General features: G+C 36.5%; 2 protein-coding genes and 1 pseudogene across 2 annotated transcripts; all 3 read left to right on the top strand.

Moving 5' to 3' along the window:
• The first annotated feature begins 3610 nt into the window (after positions 1-3610).
• On the top strand, positions 3611-4549 carry LOC134496504 (olfactory receptor 6F1-like). Its single transcript, XM_063302229.1, has one exon. It carries the CDS (start codon positions 3611-3613, stop codon positions 4547-4549), a length of 939 nt encoding a protein of 312 aa, XP_063158299.1.
• A 4875-nt stretch (positions 4550-9424) lies between these two features.
• On the top strand, positions 9425-10363 carry LOC134496503 (olfactory receptor 6F1-like). Its single transcript, XM_063302228.1, has one exon. It carries the CDS (start codon positions 9425-9427, stop codon positions 10361-10363), a length of 939 nt encoding a protein of 312 aa, XP_063158298.1.
• A 5938-nt stretch (positions 10364-16301) lies between these two features.
• Positions 16302-16878, top strand: LOC134496501 (olfactory receptor 6F1-like; annotated as a pseudogene).
• Positions 16879-17846: the final 968 nt, after the last annotated feature.

The following is a 17846-nucleotide window of genomic DNA, read 5'->3' as shown; positions in this document are numbered from 1 at the left end:
ACAATTGAATGTTTATTTGGACCAGAATATACTCTAGAATATCCTTTTAACTAACCACAAGCTGATCACAATGGATGAGCTGTAGCTTCTAAAGTGAATTGTTAATTCCATCCCAAAACTATGCTTTCTATGGCATAATATCACTTAGCAGAATAATACAATGAATCTCAAGTCACTTTGCCTCTGAACACTTAAAATCATTATTTGAGTTATCCTTTCAGCAAGCCTAAATCAATACTTGCAATGACAAATCAATCCCATCTCCTCCATAAGCATAGATGTGAGGCAACACCCTTTCACGCGACTCCCAAATGCTACTTGAATATTGTGTCATATCTGAAATGGTCAAATGGTGATTGTGATTCTCCAAAGACCAAAACAAGAACATGTGATAAATGGATTGTTTCAACTTCTGGTATTATGCACCCATCCCAACTGCCTCCTCTGGATATGGGTCAGATTTCATATAGCTCTACTATAGTCTGAATCCCATTTGACCATCAATCTTATATCCTGGAAAACTAATTATCCAGTGTGTCAAGCTAAACTGCCAAAGATCCTTACTTTGCCAATATCTTTACTTAACTGGCATAACTGCCCTATCTTAACAGCCCTGCTCTTGAATAATAAGTATAGATCAATTATGTTTAAAGCCTATTTTAGAATGGTCCCATTTTTATGTATATCCTTGAACTCCATTGGCTAAGCCCTGCATCCCATAAACATTTTTCAGGTTCTCTCTCTCTCTCTCTCTCTCTCTCTCTCTCTCTCTCTCTCTCTCTCTCTCTCTCTCTCTCTCTTCTCTCTCCTTTATTTTCCCCTGTTAAGCACTTCAATGCTAATTTAATTGTGTAGATCATAAAAACTAATTGAATGATTGATTGATTGACTGATCAAGTGCCATCAAGTTATTTTTGACTCCTAGCAACCATATAGATAAATTTTCTCCATGACAATCTATCCATAACCTGTTCTTTCAGGTCTTCCAATAATACTTTTATCACCACTATAACTTATTTGCCTTTAGAGGAAAAAAAAAGGGGGGGGGATCATAATAGCTAGAAAAGAGTTACCATATGTGTTCTAATTGCTATAGAGATTAAATCTCAAGAGAGGTTGTGGTTATGTTATATAAACATTCTTTATTTCACACTTTGCATCTCAGCCTGTCCTAGTTGTCGTTGGACTGGGTGAGTAGCAACAATGAGGGATTTTATCCATATACAACAAAGGAGACAGCTGAGAAATCTGAATATATGGAATATAGAATAGATGGATGGGTAATTGGAAATTTACTGTGTATTATTTTTGTATCAATTTAGAGAGATGGTGTGGGAAATATAATTGAATCTTTGCTGATTCCATTTGGAGATTAGTTTTTTCCCTCCTCCTCCTTCTTTTTCTAAATTTTCAGTAGTTTTCATCAACAGTAGTTTATTCAAGGAAAATGGGTAGTTTATATAATTGAACTTCTTTCTGGACCAAGGAAAGCTAAAAAAATGTTATGGAAAACATCAATAAAACATTAATGAAGTAGTTTACAGGGAATGATTATAGCTCTGAAACAGATTAAACTAGGTTAGAATCAAAATTGTGGGAGAATGAAACATGGAAAAGGGTTAGAAAGGAAATCATGAAATATAGAAGGAAATTATAAAATAGAATTGCTCTTTAGTTAATTCAGAAATATGTTATTAAGGAATCAGTGCTTGGTCATCCCACCCTGACTTTCTTCAAATATAAAACCAGAATTGACCAGAGATGCAGAGCAGCCAAAGCTTCCTTATTAGCCTGAATTAACTCCAGTAAGATACAGAATTGTCACATCCTACTTCCTCAAATTATTGCTACACAAAAACAAATGAACTATAAAACTCTTTTAAAACTCTTCACTTCCTCCTATTCAGGATATACTGTAGTGTATACACAAGGTTAGTCCAGAGCCCCAAATATTGTCAGTGACCCCTCCCACTCTTATTATGGCTTGTTTACCTTGTTATCTTCTGGAAAAAGGTTCCGCTGCATTCAATGCAGAACAGCTAGATTAGGTAATAGTTTTGTCCCATGGGCTATTAGACTTCTGAACTCTTAATAATCCCCTCTCATGTCATTGTGGCACATGTTGTATGTAGGACTGTGTTATTTATTAGGGATAATGATTAGGGGAGTGGAATGTTAAATATATACTGTATATTATAAGGTAAAGGTAAAGGTTTCCCTAGACGTAAAGTCCAGTCGTGTCCGACTCTAGGGGGCGGTGCTCATCTCCGTTTCTAAGCCTTAGAGCCGGCATTGTCCATAGGACACTTCCGGGTCATGTGGCCAGCATGACGACACGGAACACCGTTACCTTCCTGCCGAAGCGGTACCTATTGATCTACTCACATTTGCATGTTTTCGAACTGCTAGGTGAGCAGGAGCTGGGATTAACAGTGGGAGCTCACCCCGCCGCGCGGTTTTGAACCGCCGACCTTCCAATCAACAGCTCAGCGGTTTAACCCGCAGCGCGACCGCGTCCCACATTGTATATTATGTATTATAGTAATTATTTTGTTGTGAGCCAATTGCAACAGAATTTCATTTTAATGTGCACATTGGTGTATAGTAGAATGCCAATAAAAGTTTATCCTATTCTATTCTATTCTATTCTATTCTATTCTATTCTATTCTATTCTATTCTATTCTATTCTATTCTATTCTATTCTATTCTATTCTAAACAAAGAAAATACTTGATGCTAGGAAAAAGCCATGAACCAGTTATGATAGGCAGATCTGCAGTTGGCCCATATTCAGAAATGTTATGCCATTGTCTCTAGGGTCTGTTGAGTCAATGTCAAACATTTCCATGTATTTTTTTTCCAATTGAAACAGAAATATAACATATAAAAATGCATTATATTTTGATTTTTTAAAAGTCCCTTGTTATTTTTCATTTCAAATATAAATTAGATACCTCATTGTGGTTTTACTGCTAGGAATTATTTTGTCATCTATTCATAAAGGTATGTTGGGGGGAAAAAAGAAGGTGAAAGGCCCCCTGTGCAAGCAGCAAGTCATGTCTGACCCTTTGGGGGGGATGCTGCTTTCACAATGTTTTCTTGACAGACTATAGCAGGGTGGTTTGCCATTGCCCTCCCAAGCCGCCACCTTCCCCAGCAAACTGGGTACTCATTTTACTTTCCTTGGAAGGATGGAAGGCTGAGTCAACCTGAGCTGGCTACCTGAGAATCCAGCTTCCGCTGGGATCGAACTCAGGTCATGGGGAGAGTTTCAGTCGCAATACTGCCACCTAGCTCTCTATGCTACATGAGGATTTCATAAAGGTATAAAGGACACTAATATAAAATTTGGAATTTGTTCCTCCTCAAATTTTCAGTCTGTCAATATGTCATGGTCTATATTAGTGTCTAAAGTTATAAAAGACACTAATATAGACCAAGACATATTGACAGACTGAAAATTTGAGGAGGAACAAATTCCAATATTGTAAGAGAACTCATAATGGGGGTGCTTACTGTACAGCATAAATAGATATTAAACTTTTATGTTTTGGTGAAATTTTCTGTACATTAATTTGGCATTTATTCCTTTTCAGACCAAAGAGGACAGATGGAAGAGCCCAACCATGGACAGCCAAATAGCACAAGGGTGACAGAATTCATTCTTCTTGGCTTCCCAGTCTCACCACGTTTCCAGCTCTTCATTTTCATCCTCTTTTTTGTAATGTACATTCTGACCATCTTAGGAAATCTCTCCATCATCCTTCTCATAATAACTTTTCGACCCCTCCATACTCCTATGTATTTCTTCCTTTGCAACCTTTCTTTCCTTGAAATATGGTACACAACAGCCTCTATCCCCAAGATCCTTGCCATCTTTCTGGGAAGGAGCAGAAGTATCTCTTTCTCTGGCTGCATTCTGCAGATGTACTTTATTTTTTCTTTTGGATGCACTGAACATTTTCTGATAGCTGTGATGGCTTATGACAGATATTTGGCCATATGTTATCCTTTGCATTACAGCACCATCATGAATATCAACCTATCTTGTAAACTGGCACTTGGCTGTTGGCTGGGGGGCTTCCTTGTTATTTGCATACCTGCTTCCCTGGTTACAACACTGTCCTTCTGTGGGCCCAATGTAATCAATAATTTCTATTGTAATCTTGATTCCTGGATCACACTCTCATGCACAGATACTCATTTCATTGAGGTAACAGCTTTTTTCATAGCTATTATTGTCATTGTAGGCTCATGTATGATGACCCTCCTTTCTTACATGTACATTATCTCCACAATCCTGCGCATCCCTTCCACCAAAGGTCGACAAAAAGCTTTTTCCACTTGTTCTTCCCACCTTGCTGTTGTGATCATTTGGTATGGCTCCACCATCTTCCTCTTTGTCAAGCCTTCTAAACAGACCTCTTTAGAAAAGACCAAGGTAGTGAGCATCTTCAACCTCATTGTGGTCCCACTGCTGAATCCTTTCATCTATACATTAAGAAATAGAGAAGTCAGGGATATTTTGAGGAGTGTATTTTGCAGGTGATAGATTTAATCCAAAAATCATTAAATCAGAGGGGTTTCCTATAATTTTTGGATTTCAACTCTTGCAGTTGGAAGGAATACCAGCTTCACCAGTACTATTTGCATCAATCTGAATTGCTTATATTTTCATTCTGGAGTGACTATGGAAAATATATATGCTAACACTTATATATATATATATATATTCCTGTCAAAATCCTCTTCTGACATTAAAGAAATGATTTGAGCTTATCAAAATGTTTATCAAAACCAGGTGGAAATGGAAAGAATGGGATTATTATTTTATTTTATTTTATTTTCAATATCAGAATTCCATGTTTATTTCCTAACTGTAAAGGAATCTCAGGGAAACAACTAGTTATCTAGTAGTTAGAATGTTATCTTTCACTCATACATTAAAGAAACAGGTTCAGGACAGACCCCACTCCACCCCACCCCACCCCCAAAATGCTGTTTACTTCAGATGTAGTACATTTATGCATTTAACCTCCACATGTTGTTATGCGGATTTCTGCGATCCCTGGTTTATACATTGGAACGTCTGTCCCACTGGTGACCCTGCCCATGTTATGCCTCTACCATTGCATCAGGAAAGCTGCAAGTGCTGGTCTGTCAGCTCCTCCACTCAAATCAGCTTATTAAATAGCAGGGAAACTACTGAGGTAGAACAGAATTCTCCAATACTTTGACCACTAGATATGACTGGCAATTCAAGAAAATGGTATGAATATTCAAAGAGAAATGTGTGCACTTGGAGGTTCCAAAATGGGTTCAACAATGGAAATGTCATGAGTGCACAAGCACAACGGAGATCGCCCAGCTGACAGCAATCACCGGCTGAATGAGGAAACCGATGATGGGCGATCCCGGGGCACCAGCTGGGGCCTCGCAACCCTTCACCTACCGGCAAGACAGCATGCAGGACAAAGGGGGGATGACGTAACCCAGGGTGAGGGGGCGCTGACCGGCGCGGGGTATTTAAACCCCGCACCGGCGCGCTCCTCTCACTCTCAGCTTTTTTTCGCAACTGACACTACGTATGAAATAAACCAGAACCTGCTCTTCTAGAAATCAGCGTCTGTGTTTTACTCTGCGGTAGGCAGTGCATGACAGGAAATTACCAATTGCAATTATTTAGATGGTAAAGATGTAAGATTGTTTTCTATCAGCATTTGGTTACATCAGATATTAATTGTCAATTCCTGTACAACATTTTTTTTTTTCTGATCTCTTTTGGAAATTGCTTGGTAACTGTGTTTCATTTATTAGAACTTTCAGAATGACAAGTTTTATAAAACTGGGTGAGTTTCCTTCAATTCTTAAGGAAAGAAATGTTAAATATAATTTTAGGGACTTAAAAAAAATCTGTTCGAGTAAACAGCAAAAGGATGATTCAAATGTTGATAATGATTATTCTTCCTCCTTTGATGTACCCTAATTGACACATCTCTCAGGGTTGTAGCAATTGCCTTTAATACAGGGCACATGGGTGTCTAGCCATCCTTTTCCACCAATGGTTGTGCACAGCCAAGGAGGTTGGGGGTCTTGGCTGAGTCAATAGATCTACCTGGATGGAACTGAAGGGACATCTTGTATGATGCACATTTACTTTGCTATCCTCCCTCAACTGCTAGTAAAAGAGCAGGTAAACACATTCAAACTCAAGTAGTCAGCTACAGATGACATTCATATGGCATAAAATGCATTATAAACTAATATGGAAAAATACATGCGAGTACAGTTTATTTCATGTAAAAAAATAAACTGTACTTGCACTTCTTAATAAAACTATGATAATTGTGTTCAATTCAATCCCAGTGTTAAAAGTGATTTAGAAAATTGATCTGATAATACTGAGACATCCAATTAGATTTGAACCAACTTTTCAAACTCACCCCAATTATATATACATTATTTGGGACCATTAAAATGCATGTGCAGAAAGCATCCAAATTCTTGGTCTGCATGAATTCAGATATCTTTTATCTGGCTTATCAAACTGAACTAAAGATTTGAATAACAAATTGATTCAAAACTTCCAACTACTCTAAATGAAATGTGAATATCAATTCATTCCAGACTGTGTTTTTTTTTTTTTTTTGGGGGGGGGGGTAAGGCTACCCTACCATAAATGGAAATGCAGTGACAGGTTGTATTAAAACATTAGGAAGCAAGCTCCATATAAATGGACAATGAAGTAACCATATTCTACCTTGTATTTCCTTCACTCCACATGGGCACATTTGCTCTGCTCTTGGGATTTGATAGTATTTCCCCTCCAGTGATTTGAAGGGCAATGTGCTTACTCTGACTGGCAGAAGGATCTTCAATTTCTGTCATAAACAATTGTCATCAGATAGCTGGAGAGGATAAAGAGTCTCTTATTAATTCTGCATTCTAAAGTGGGGAGGGACCCACATACTCTTTAACGTTTCGTATTTAGGAGTCAACATTTGACTTTAATCTTTGCTCTTTCTATACCTAAGGCAATCAACGTTTGTGATGAAAATCCACAATTCTACATACCTTGCTCATTTTATTTTTTTCTCCCTCTGGGGGACAGATATATCCTGAAGTACCAGAGTGGCTCAGAACTGAGTGTTAAGAATTAATTTAAACCAGAATTTTAAACCACAGACCCTAGTGTTTCCCTCAAAGGTGAACATTTCAGAGTCCAACCACAGCAACATATTTGCTACACAGCAAGAAACATGGAAGCTGCTCTAAGAAGTTAGAACATTTTTGACTCTCCTCTTGTTCTGTTATATACAGATCCGTGAACTATACACCTTCACCAAACATCTGGGTATGTTTTAGTCTTAAAAGTCTTAAAAATAGATAGTAAGATATTGCTCTCTTTAGTTATAGCAAAGCTTAAAATAACTCTAGAGCTTTTTGGAGCATTGTTTATGATGACCCTTCTCTGTTCTCAGCCAGCTGATGCTTGGAAGATAATGTTTCAATTTCTAAAAGAACAGAGTTTTTCTGTTTGTCCCATCTCAGCTATGCAAATGAATTTATTTATTTATTTATTCAGTGGATAAAACCTCCCTTTTTACTATAATTTACATTTAGGTTTCCCCCCTTGCAATATAATGCAAGAGTTTTAGGTCTCCATCCATGCCTCTCTTAATTGTAGATGAAACTGCAAAAATACCACTAACAATCTGCCAGGTGTTTTCGGATGGGAAAACTTCTGCTTACTTAGTAACTGCAGCATTCATGCACAAATATTATGCCAGAAGCAGTGCTCAAATACATCCATGCTTTCTCTCCTTTTAAGTGGAGCTTTGGGCAGAGAGTTGCACATGGCCATAATAATGTACTTGCATTGTGATGGTATTGTGAAGCGGTATATTCTAGATGGTGAAATATTTTTTTCCCCCTGATATTCTCTTTCAGAATGTAATCAAACACTTATTTTAGATCTACAAAGATCACAAGGAGGGTACCATATGAAAACCCTTCCTATACTACTGCTCCAAAGAAAGTAAATTTTAAAAGAGAGGCTTACAAACACTTTGTCCAAATGCTATTTGAAATCTGATTATGTCATTTTATATTATTGGCACTCTGTTTTCAGTAATTCATATAATGTGATGCTGCCACAGTTATTTATCATGAGGAGGTGGCATTCCTCATGAGTATACAGGATATTAAAAAAAAAAATCTTTACTCTCTATTCATAATAGTAAAAAGACTATTTTTTTTCATTCAGTTTATAATAATGCCCCTAGTGTTCCTAAAAATAAAAAATCCTCTATCAGAATTATTTCAGAACTTAAGAAAGAATAATTGAAAAATGCAAAAACAGAACCAAAGAAAACAGAATGAAGCTAGCTTAAGAGAATTCATTCTCCAGCACACAGAAAATAGCCAGAAGTTATCATTTGCCACTCTAAGCAAGGATGGCCAATTCACCCATTTGGGTATTTAAAGGGAAAATAGAGCCATGTGTCCCTAAACATTTCTATCATCTGAAAAAAAAATATATATATACACAATCCAAACTTCTGGGACTATTTTTTGTGACTCTTTGTTGGGTCTCAAACACTTTATGGATTGAAGACAGTCATAGTTCCCTAGAATGCTTATGCACTGGCTGAATCTGTTATGCTGCAGGTAGGGCTTAACACCCTTAATCTTATATGGTCAACAACATTCCAGATAAATAAACTCTCCTGAAAGAGAACAAAGTACTTCTCACTGTCTTTATCCTATCTATAAAAACCAAAGAAGTTACTTTAAAAAAGCATATTTCAGGCACCCAAAAGCATAACAAACTTAGCAGAAGGGACCTTTGTTGTACCATCAGGAGCTAGATGGAATGTTTTGGCCAGTTTCTGACCTCCTCCCAGGAAGTACTATGTATTTTACCAGTCCAAGTAAATGCTGTTACCTTCTTCTATTATGAAAGACCGATCTGCAATTCTCCCTTATTCAGAAGAGCTATGCCATTGTCTTTCAAGGTCTGCTGAGTCAATGTCACATGTTTTATTCTCTTGTTCCAACTAAGAAAGAATTATGATACCTAAAAGAAGTTCACATAATGTTTTTGATATATTTTCAATGTCCCTTTCAAAAGGTCCTTTGTTACTTCTCATTTAAACCATGTCAGATAGAAATCATTACCAAGTATTGTTTTTCCAAATTATTTTGCCATCAGTTCATAAAAGTAAAAAAATAACTAATATAGATTATGACATATTGATAGACATAAAATTTGAGCAGGAACAAATTGCAATATTATAAAATAAGTCATATTTTTTGATGTTACTGTAAGGTATAAATAGGTATTAGACTTTTACAGTATGTTTTAGTGAAATTTTCTGTTCATTAATTTGGCATTTATTCCTTTTCAGACTGAAGAGGAAAGATGGAAGAGCTCAATCATAGGCAGCCAAATAGCACAAGGATGACAGAATTCATTCTTCTTGGCTTCCCAGGCTCACCACGTTTCCAGCTTTTCATGTTCATCCTTTTTTTAATCATATACATTCTGACCATCTTAGGAAATCTCTCCATCATTCTTCTCATAATAACGTATCGACACCTCCATACACCCATGTACATTTTCCTTTACAACCTTTCTTTCTTGGAAATATGGTTCACAACAGCCTCTATCCCCAAGTTCCTTGCCATCCTTCTGGGAAGAAGCAGACATATCTCTTTCTCTGGCTGCGTTCTGCAGATGTATTTTATTTTTTCTTTTGGATGCACTGAACAGTTGCTGATAGCTGTGATGGCTTATGACAGATATTTGGCCATATGTTATCCTCTGCATTACAGCACCATCATGAATATTAGCCTATCATGTAAGGTGGCCCTTGGCTGTTGGCTGGGAAGCTTCCTTGTTATGTGCATACCTGCCTACCTGGTTACAACACTGTCCTTCTGTGGGCCAAATATGATCAACAATATCTATTGTAACCTTGACTCCTGGATCATACTCTCATGCACAGATACTCGTTTCATTGAACTAACATTTTTTTTCATAGCTATTATTGTTGTTATAGGCTCCTGTATGATGACCTTTCTTTCCTACATGTACATTATCTCCACAATCCTGCGCATCCCTTCCACCAAAGGTCGACAAAAAGCTTTTTCCACTTGTTCTTCCCACCTTGCTGTTGTGATCATTTGGTATGGCTCCACCATCTTCCTCTTTGTCAAGCCTTCTAAACAGACCTCTTTAGAAAAGACCAAGGTAGTGAGCATCTTCAACCTCATTGTGGTCCCACTGCTGAATCCTTTCATCTATACATTAAGAAATAGAGAAGTCAGGGATATTTTGAGGAGTGTATTTTGCAGGTGATAGATTTAATCCAAAAAATCATTAAATCAGAGGGGTTTCCTATAATTTTTGGATTTCAACTCTTGCAGTTGGAAGGAATACCAGCTTCACCAGTACTATTTGCATCAATCTGAATTGCTTATATTTTCATTCTGGAGTGACTATGGAAAATATATATGCTAACACTTATATATATATATATATATATATATATATATATATATATATATATATATATATTCCTGTCAAAATCCTCTTCTGACATTAAAGAAATGATTTGAGCTTATCAAAATGTTTATCAAAACCAGGTGGAAATGGAAAGAATGGGATTATTATTTTATTTTATTTTATTTTCAATATCAGAATTCCATGTTTATTTCCTAACTGTAAAGGAATCTCAGGGAAACAACTAGTTATCTAGTAGTTAGAATGTTATCTTTCACTCATACATTAAAGAAACAGGTTCAGGACAGACCCCACTCCACCCCACCCCACCCCCAAAATGCTGTTTACTTCAGATGTAGTACATTTATGCATTTAACCTCCACATGTTGTTATGCGGATTTCTGCGATCCCTGGTTTATACATTGGAACGTCTGTCCCACTGGTGACCCTGCCCATGTTATGCCTCTACCATTGCATCAGGAAAGCTGCAAGTGCTGGTCTGTCAGCTCCTCCACTCAAATCAGCTTATTAAATAGCAGGGAAACTACTGAGGTAGAACAGAATTCTCCAATACTTTGACCAGTAGATATGACTGGCATTTCAAGAAAATGGCATGAATATTTAAAGAGAAATGTGTGCACTTGGAGGTTCCAAAATGGGTTCAACAATGGAAATTACCAATTGCAATTATTTAGATGGTAAAGATGTAAGATTGTTTTCTATCAGCATTTGGTTACATCAGATATTAATTGTCAATTCCTGTACAACATTCTTTTTTTTTCTTTTTTTTAGGGGGGACAAAGCATTGTTTCTAAATAAAAATACCATTTTTTTTTAACTTTTCTGTGAATGCATACAGGGTTTCTGATGCATTTTGGGAAAGGATAATTCTCGATAGTGGTGCTCTTCTTCAGAGCAAATCCAACTTTAGTGGTTATCTAATTCCTAGATGCTGGTTGTGACAGGGTAGCACTGATGGCAGTGTTCACTCAGATGTCTATGTATAAATGAAGGGCTGGTAGATGCAGGTTCATGGAGGCCAGCACTCGTCCTGCTTGGTGAAGGGAAGCCTCACTAATATGAGGAAAACACAGATCTGGCATAGGCTAGTTAATTGATAAGCAGCACCTGGTGATGCCAGTCATGTCGCCAACTTTATTAATAAAAACTTCTTTCATGTACCAGTTTGCAATATAAAGTTGTAAAAACTAAGGCAAGAATTGTATCCTCACTTGTTTAGTGTATTGCAAAAAGGAAAATTAAAACAAACAAACAAAAAAAACATGAAGTGAAGAACTGGAGAAGAGGAAATTTAAAAGTCAAGGAAAAATGTGGAAAATGGAGCTGTGTCTGTCTATTTTGTAGATATCTTGCTATTGATGCATTATTATTATTATTATTATTATTATTATTATTATTATTATTATTATTATTATTTTAAATGAAAGGTGACCGTAACTTGCATCAAAATAATATATGCACCTGGGACTTCCAGGGAAGAAATGGTGAACTTAAGATATCTCAGCTTAGAGCAGAGCCAACTACCACAGCACAATGAATTGCTGATGCATGGATCGGCTCTTCGTGATTCCTTGGATTCCTTGTTGGCAGGTGGACTTGGGATCACCCACAAATCCTCCAGATGGTTGCTGCTCACAAAGCAATTGCATTGAGAGCACTCTCTGGAGGGTTTAGAGCTCTGGGAGATGAGGGAACACCGTCTTTGCCCAATCCTCAGTTGGTGCCTTCGCAAAGGACACTGGGGTCACTTACTTCCCTTCTGATCTCTTTTGGAAATTGCTTGTTAACTGTGTTTCATTTATTAGAACTTTCAGAATGACAAGTTTTATAAAACTGGGTGAGTTTCCTTCAATTCTTAAGGAAAGAAATGTTAAATATAATTTTAAGGACTTAAAAAAAATCTGTTCGAGTAAACAGCAAAAGGATGATTCGAATGTTGATAATTATTATTCTTCCTCCTTTGATGTACCCTAATTGACACATCTCTCAGGGTTCTAGCAATTGCCTTTAATACAGGGCGCATGGGTGTCTAGCCATCCTTTTCCACCAATGGTTGTGCACAGCCAAGGAGGTTGGGGGTCTTGGCTGAGTCAATAGATCTACCTGGATGGAACTGAAGGGACATCTTGTATGATGCACATTTACTTTGCTATCCTCCCTCAACTGCTAGTAAAAGAGCAGGTAAACACATTCAAACTCAAGTAGTCAGCTACAGATGACATTCATATGGCATAAAATGCATTATAAACTCATATGGAAAAATACATGCAAGTACAGTTTATTTCATGTAAAAAAATAAACTGTACCTGCACTTCTAAAGAAAAACTATGATAATTGTGTTCAATTCAATCCCAATGTTCAAAGTGATTTAGAAAATTGATCTGATGATACTGAGACATCCAATTAGATTTGAACCAACTTTTCAAACTCACCTCAATTATATATGCATTATTTGGGACCATTAAAATGTATGTGCAGAAAGCATCCAAATTCTTGGTCTGCATGAATTCAGATATCTTTTATCTGGCTTATCAAACTGAACTAAAGATTTGAATAACAAATTGATTCAAAGCTTCCAACTACTCTAAATGAAATGTGAATATCAATTCATTCCAGACTGTGTTTTTTTTTTTTGGGGGGGGGGGTAAGGCTACCCTACCATAAATGGAAATGCAGTGACAGGTTGTATTAAAACATTAGGAAGCAAGCTCCATATAAATGGACAATGAAGTAACCATATTCTACCTTGTATTTCCTTCACTCCACATGGGCACATTTGCTCTGCTCTTGGGATTTGATAGTATTTCCCCTCCAGTGATTTGAAGGGCAATGTGCTTACTCTGACTGGCAGAAGGATCTTCAATTTCTGTCATAAACAATTGTCATCAGATAGCTGGAGAGGATAAAGAGTCTCTTATTAATTCTGCATTCTAAAGTGGAGAGGGACCCACATACTCTTTAACGTTTCATATTTAGGAGTCAACATTTGACTTTAATCTTTGCTCTTTCTATACCTAAGGCAATCAACGTTTGTGATGAAAATCCACAATTCTACATACCTTGCTCATTTTATTTTTTTCTTCCTCTGGGGGACAGATATATCCTGAAGTACCAGAGTGGCTCAGAACTGAGTGTTAAGAATTAATTTAAACCAGAATTTAAACCACAGACCCTAGTGTTTCCCTCAAAGGTGAACATTTCAGAGTCCAACCACAGCAACATATTTGCTACACAGCAAGAAATATGGAAGCTGCTCTAAGAAGTTAGAACATTTTTGACTCTCCTCTTGTTCTGTTATATACAGATCCGTGAACTATACACCTTCACCAAACATCTGGATATGTTTTAGTCTTAAAAGTCTTAAAAATAGATAGTAAGATATTGCTCTCTTTAGTTATAGCAAAGCTTAAAATAACTCTAGAGCTTTTTGGAGCATTGTTTACGATGACCCTTCTCTGTTCTCAGCCAGCTGATGCTTGGAAGATAATGTTTCAATTTCTAAAAGAACAGAGTTTTTCTGTTTGTCCCATCTCAGCTATGCAAATGAATTTATTTATTTATTTATTCAGTGGATAAAACCTCCCTTTTTACTATAATTTACATTTAGGTTTCCCCCCTTGCAATATAATGCAAGAGTTTTAGGTCTCCATCCATGCCTCTCTTAATTGTAGATGAAACTGCAAAAATACCACTAACAATCTGCCAGGTGTTTTTGGATGGGAAAACTCCTGCTTACTTAGTAACTGCAGCATTCATGCACAAATATTATGCCAGAAGCAGTGCTCAAATACATCCATGCTTTCTCTCCTTTTAAGTGGAGCTTTGGGCAGAGAGTTGCACATGGCCATAATAATGTACTTGCATTGTGATGGTATTGTGAAGCGGTAGATTCTAGATGGTGACATATTTTATTTTTTTCCCTGATATTCTCTTTCAGAATGTAATCAAACACTTATTTTAGATCTACAAAGATCACAAGGAGGGTACCATATGAAAACCCTTCCTATACTACTGCTCCAAAGAAAGTAAATTTTAAAAGAGAGGCTTACAAACACTTTGTCCAAATGCTATTTGAAATCTGATTATGTCATTTTATATTATTGGCACTCTGTTTTCAGTAATTCATATAATGTGATGCTGCCACCGTTATTTATCATGAGGAGGTGGCATTCCTCATGAGTATACAGGATATTAAAAAAAAAAATCTTTACTCTCTATTCATAATAGTAAAAAGACTATTTTTTTTCATTCAGTTTATAATAATGCCCCTAGTGTTCCTAAAAAAAAATAATCCTCTATCGGAATTATTTCAGAACTTAAGAAAGAATAATTGAAAAATGAAAAAAACAGAACCAAAGAAAACAGAATGAAGCTAGCCTAAGAGAATTCATTCTCCAGCACACAGAAAATAGCCAGAAGTTATCATTTGCCACTCTAAGCAAGGATGGCCAATTCACCCATTTGGGTATTTAAAGGGAAAATAGAGCCATGTGTCCCTAAACATTTCTATCATCTGAAAAAATATATATACACAATCCAAACTTCTGGGACTATTTTTTGTGACTCTTTGTTGGGTCTCAAACACTTTATGGATTGAAGACAGTCATAGTTCCCTAGAATGCTTATGCATTGGCTGAATCTGTTATGCTGCAGGTAGGGCTTAACACCCTTAATCTTATATGGTCAACAACATTCCAGATAAATAAACTCTCTGGAAAGAGAACAAAGTACTTCTCACTATCTTTATCCTATCTATAAAAACCAAAGTTACTTTAAAAAAGCATATTTCAGGCACCCAAAAGCATAACAAACTTAGCAGAAGGGACCTTTGTTGTACCATCAGGAGCTAGATGGAATGTTTTGGCCAGTTTCTGACCTCCTCCCAGGAAGTACTATATATTTTACCAGTCCAAGTAAATGCTGTTACCTTCTTCAATTATGAAAGGCCGATCTACAATTGTCCCTTATTCAGAAGAGCTATGCCATTGTCTTTCAAGGTCTGCTGAGTCAATGTCACATGTTTTATTCTCTTGTTCCAACTAAGAAAGAATTATGATACCTAAAAGAAGTTCACATAACGTTTTTGATATATATTTAATGTCCCTTTCAAAAGGTCCTTTGTTATTTCTCAATTAAACCATGTCAGATAGAAATCATTACCAAGTATTGTTTTTTTCCAAATTATTTTGCCATCAGTTCATAAAATTAAAAAAAAATAACTAATATAGATTATGACATATTGATAGACATAAAATTTGAGCAGGAACAAATTGCAATAATATAAAATAATTCATATTTTTGATGTTACTGTAAATTATAAATAGGTATTAGACTTTTACAGTATGTTTTGGTGAAATTTTCTGTTCATTAATTTGGCATTTATTCCTTTTCAGACCAAAGAGGACAGATGGAAGAGTTCAATCATAGGCAGCCAAATAGCACAAGGGTGACAGAATTCATTCTTCTTGGCTTCCCAGGCTCACCACGTTTCCAGCTTTTCATGTTCATCCTTTTTTTAATCATATACATTCTGACCATCTTAGGAAATCTCTCCATCATTCTTCTCATAATAACATATTGACACCTCCATACACCCATGTACATTTTCCTTTACAACCTTTCTTTCTTGGAAATATGGTTCACAACAGCCTCTATCCCCATGTTCCTTGCCATCCTTCTGGGAAGAAGCAGAGGTATCTCTTTCTCTGGCTGCATTCTGCAGATGTATTTTATTTTTTCTTTTGGATGCACTGAACAGTTGCTGATAGCTGTGATGGCTTATGACAGATATTTGGCCATATGTTATCCTCTGCATTACAGCACCATCATGAATATTAGCCTATCATGTAAGGTGGTCCTTGGCTGTTGGCTGGGAAGCTTCCTTGTTATTTGCATACCCACCTACCTGGTTACAACACTGTCCTTCTGTGGGTCAAATGTGATCAATAATATCTATTGTAACCTTGACTCCTGGATCATACTCTCATGCACAGATACTCGTTTCATTGAACTAACTTTTTTTTTTCATGGCTATTATTGTTGTTATAGGCTCCTGTATGATGACCTTTCTTTCCTACATGTACATTATCTCCACAATCCTGCGCATCCCTTCCTCCAAAGGTCGACAAAAAGCTTTTTCCACTTGTTCTTCCCACCTTGCTGTTGTGTTCATTTGGTATGGCTCCACCATCTTCCTCTTTGTCAAGCCTTCTAAACAGACCTCTTTAGAAAAGACCAAGGTAGTGAGCATCTTCAACATAATTGTGGTCCCACTACTGAATCCTTTCATCTATACATTAAGGAACAGAGAAGTCAGGGATATTTTGAGGAATGTATTTCACAGGCGATAGACAAAATACCAATTAATCTAAAGGGCTCAAAATTTATTAAAGGAAAGGTGCTCCCCAGAAATCATGGATTTCAACTCTTGCAGTTGGCAAGAATAACATTGGCAAGCATGCCACATTCTCCAGGACTGCGCTGCTGATAGCCTCATTCTGGAGTGATTGTGGAATACCATTGTATTGTGGTACCCTGTAAAAAACTAGATAATGAAGAATGACATACTAGTTCAATGTTTACCTCTCTGCTATAAGTTTGTTCTGCTTGATGGCCAGAATTTTAGTTTTCTTCTACTAATCTAGCAACTTTGAGTACAGGTGGTAAACATATAGCTTACTAGCCATATTCACATTGATTACTGTGTGATTGACTGACTGATTGATTGATAAATTGATTGAATCATTCATTTAAAGTTTACTTCTTTACTAACATTTGTCTGCCAACCCATTCCAAGATTGTCAAAAACACTCAGAATGTTTTACAATTTCCAAAGCACAATGATCAAAATAAGAACCTGCAACCAACAGAACCAATCACTAAAAAAAATGATTACAGTGTTTGTATGGACAGATATCTATGTTTCTCTTCAGGCCCAACACTGGGTAATTTCTAGTGTCAAGTGATTCCGATTAACGCTGGTAGTAGATATCAAAGACAATGGCGAATATCTTGATGTAACTGTATTTTAACACTATTTGTATTTTACTTGATTTTCTAATGATGATATTTTCTTTTTTCTTTCCCATTTTTTTTGGGGGGGGGTTGTGGTTACCTTAGAAACCAATTAATATTTTAAGAGGTAAGATCTTTGAGATTCAAAATCTGAAAAAGAGCAGCAACATAACATTAATTAGGTTTTTGTCCTGTTATTCTTCCATCAGAATTGTTAGACATTTTAGAGATTTAGAGCTCTCTTTATGGCTTATTTCTAATGTGGTAAAGGTTTCTTAAAGAATTATCTCTATCTGGTTGATTT

The sequence above is a fragment of the Candoia aspera genome, chromosome 4, assembly GCF_035149785.1.
Source record: "Candoia aspera isolate rCanAsp1 chromosome 4, rCanAsp1.hap2, whole genome shotgun sequence".
Classification (NCBI taxonomy): Eukaryota; Metazoa; Chordata; class Lepidosauria; order Squamata; family Boidae; genus Candoia; species Candoia aspera.
The sequence above is the reverse complement of the archived record's forward strand: the minus strand, read 5'-3'. Positions and strand labels throughout refer to the sequence as shown.

Coding starts and splice junctions, on each gene's coding strand:
- LOC134496504 (XM_063302229.1), top strand. CDS start 3,611: ATGGAAGAGCCCAACCATGGACAGCCAAATAGCACAAGGGTGACAGAA.
- LOC134496503 (XM_063302228.1), top strand. CDS start 9,425: ATGGAAGAGCTCAATCATAGGCAGCCAAATAGCACAAGGATGACAGAA.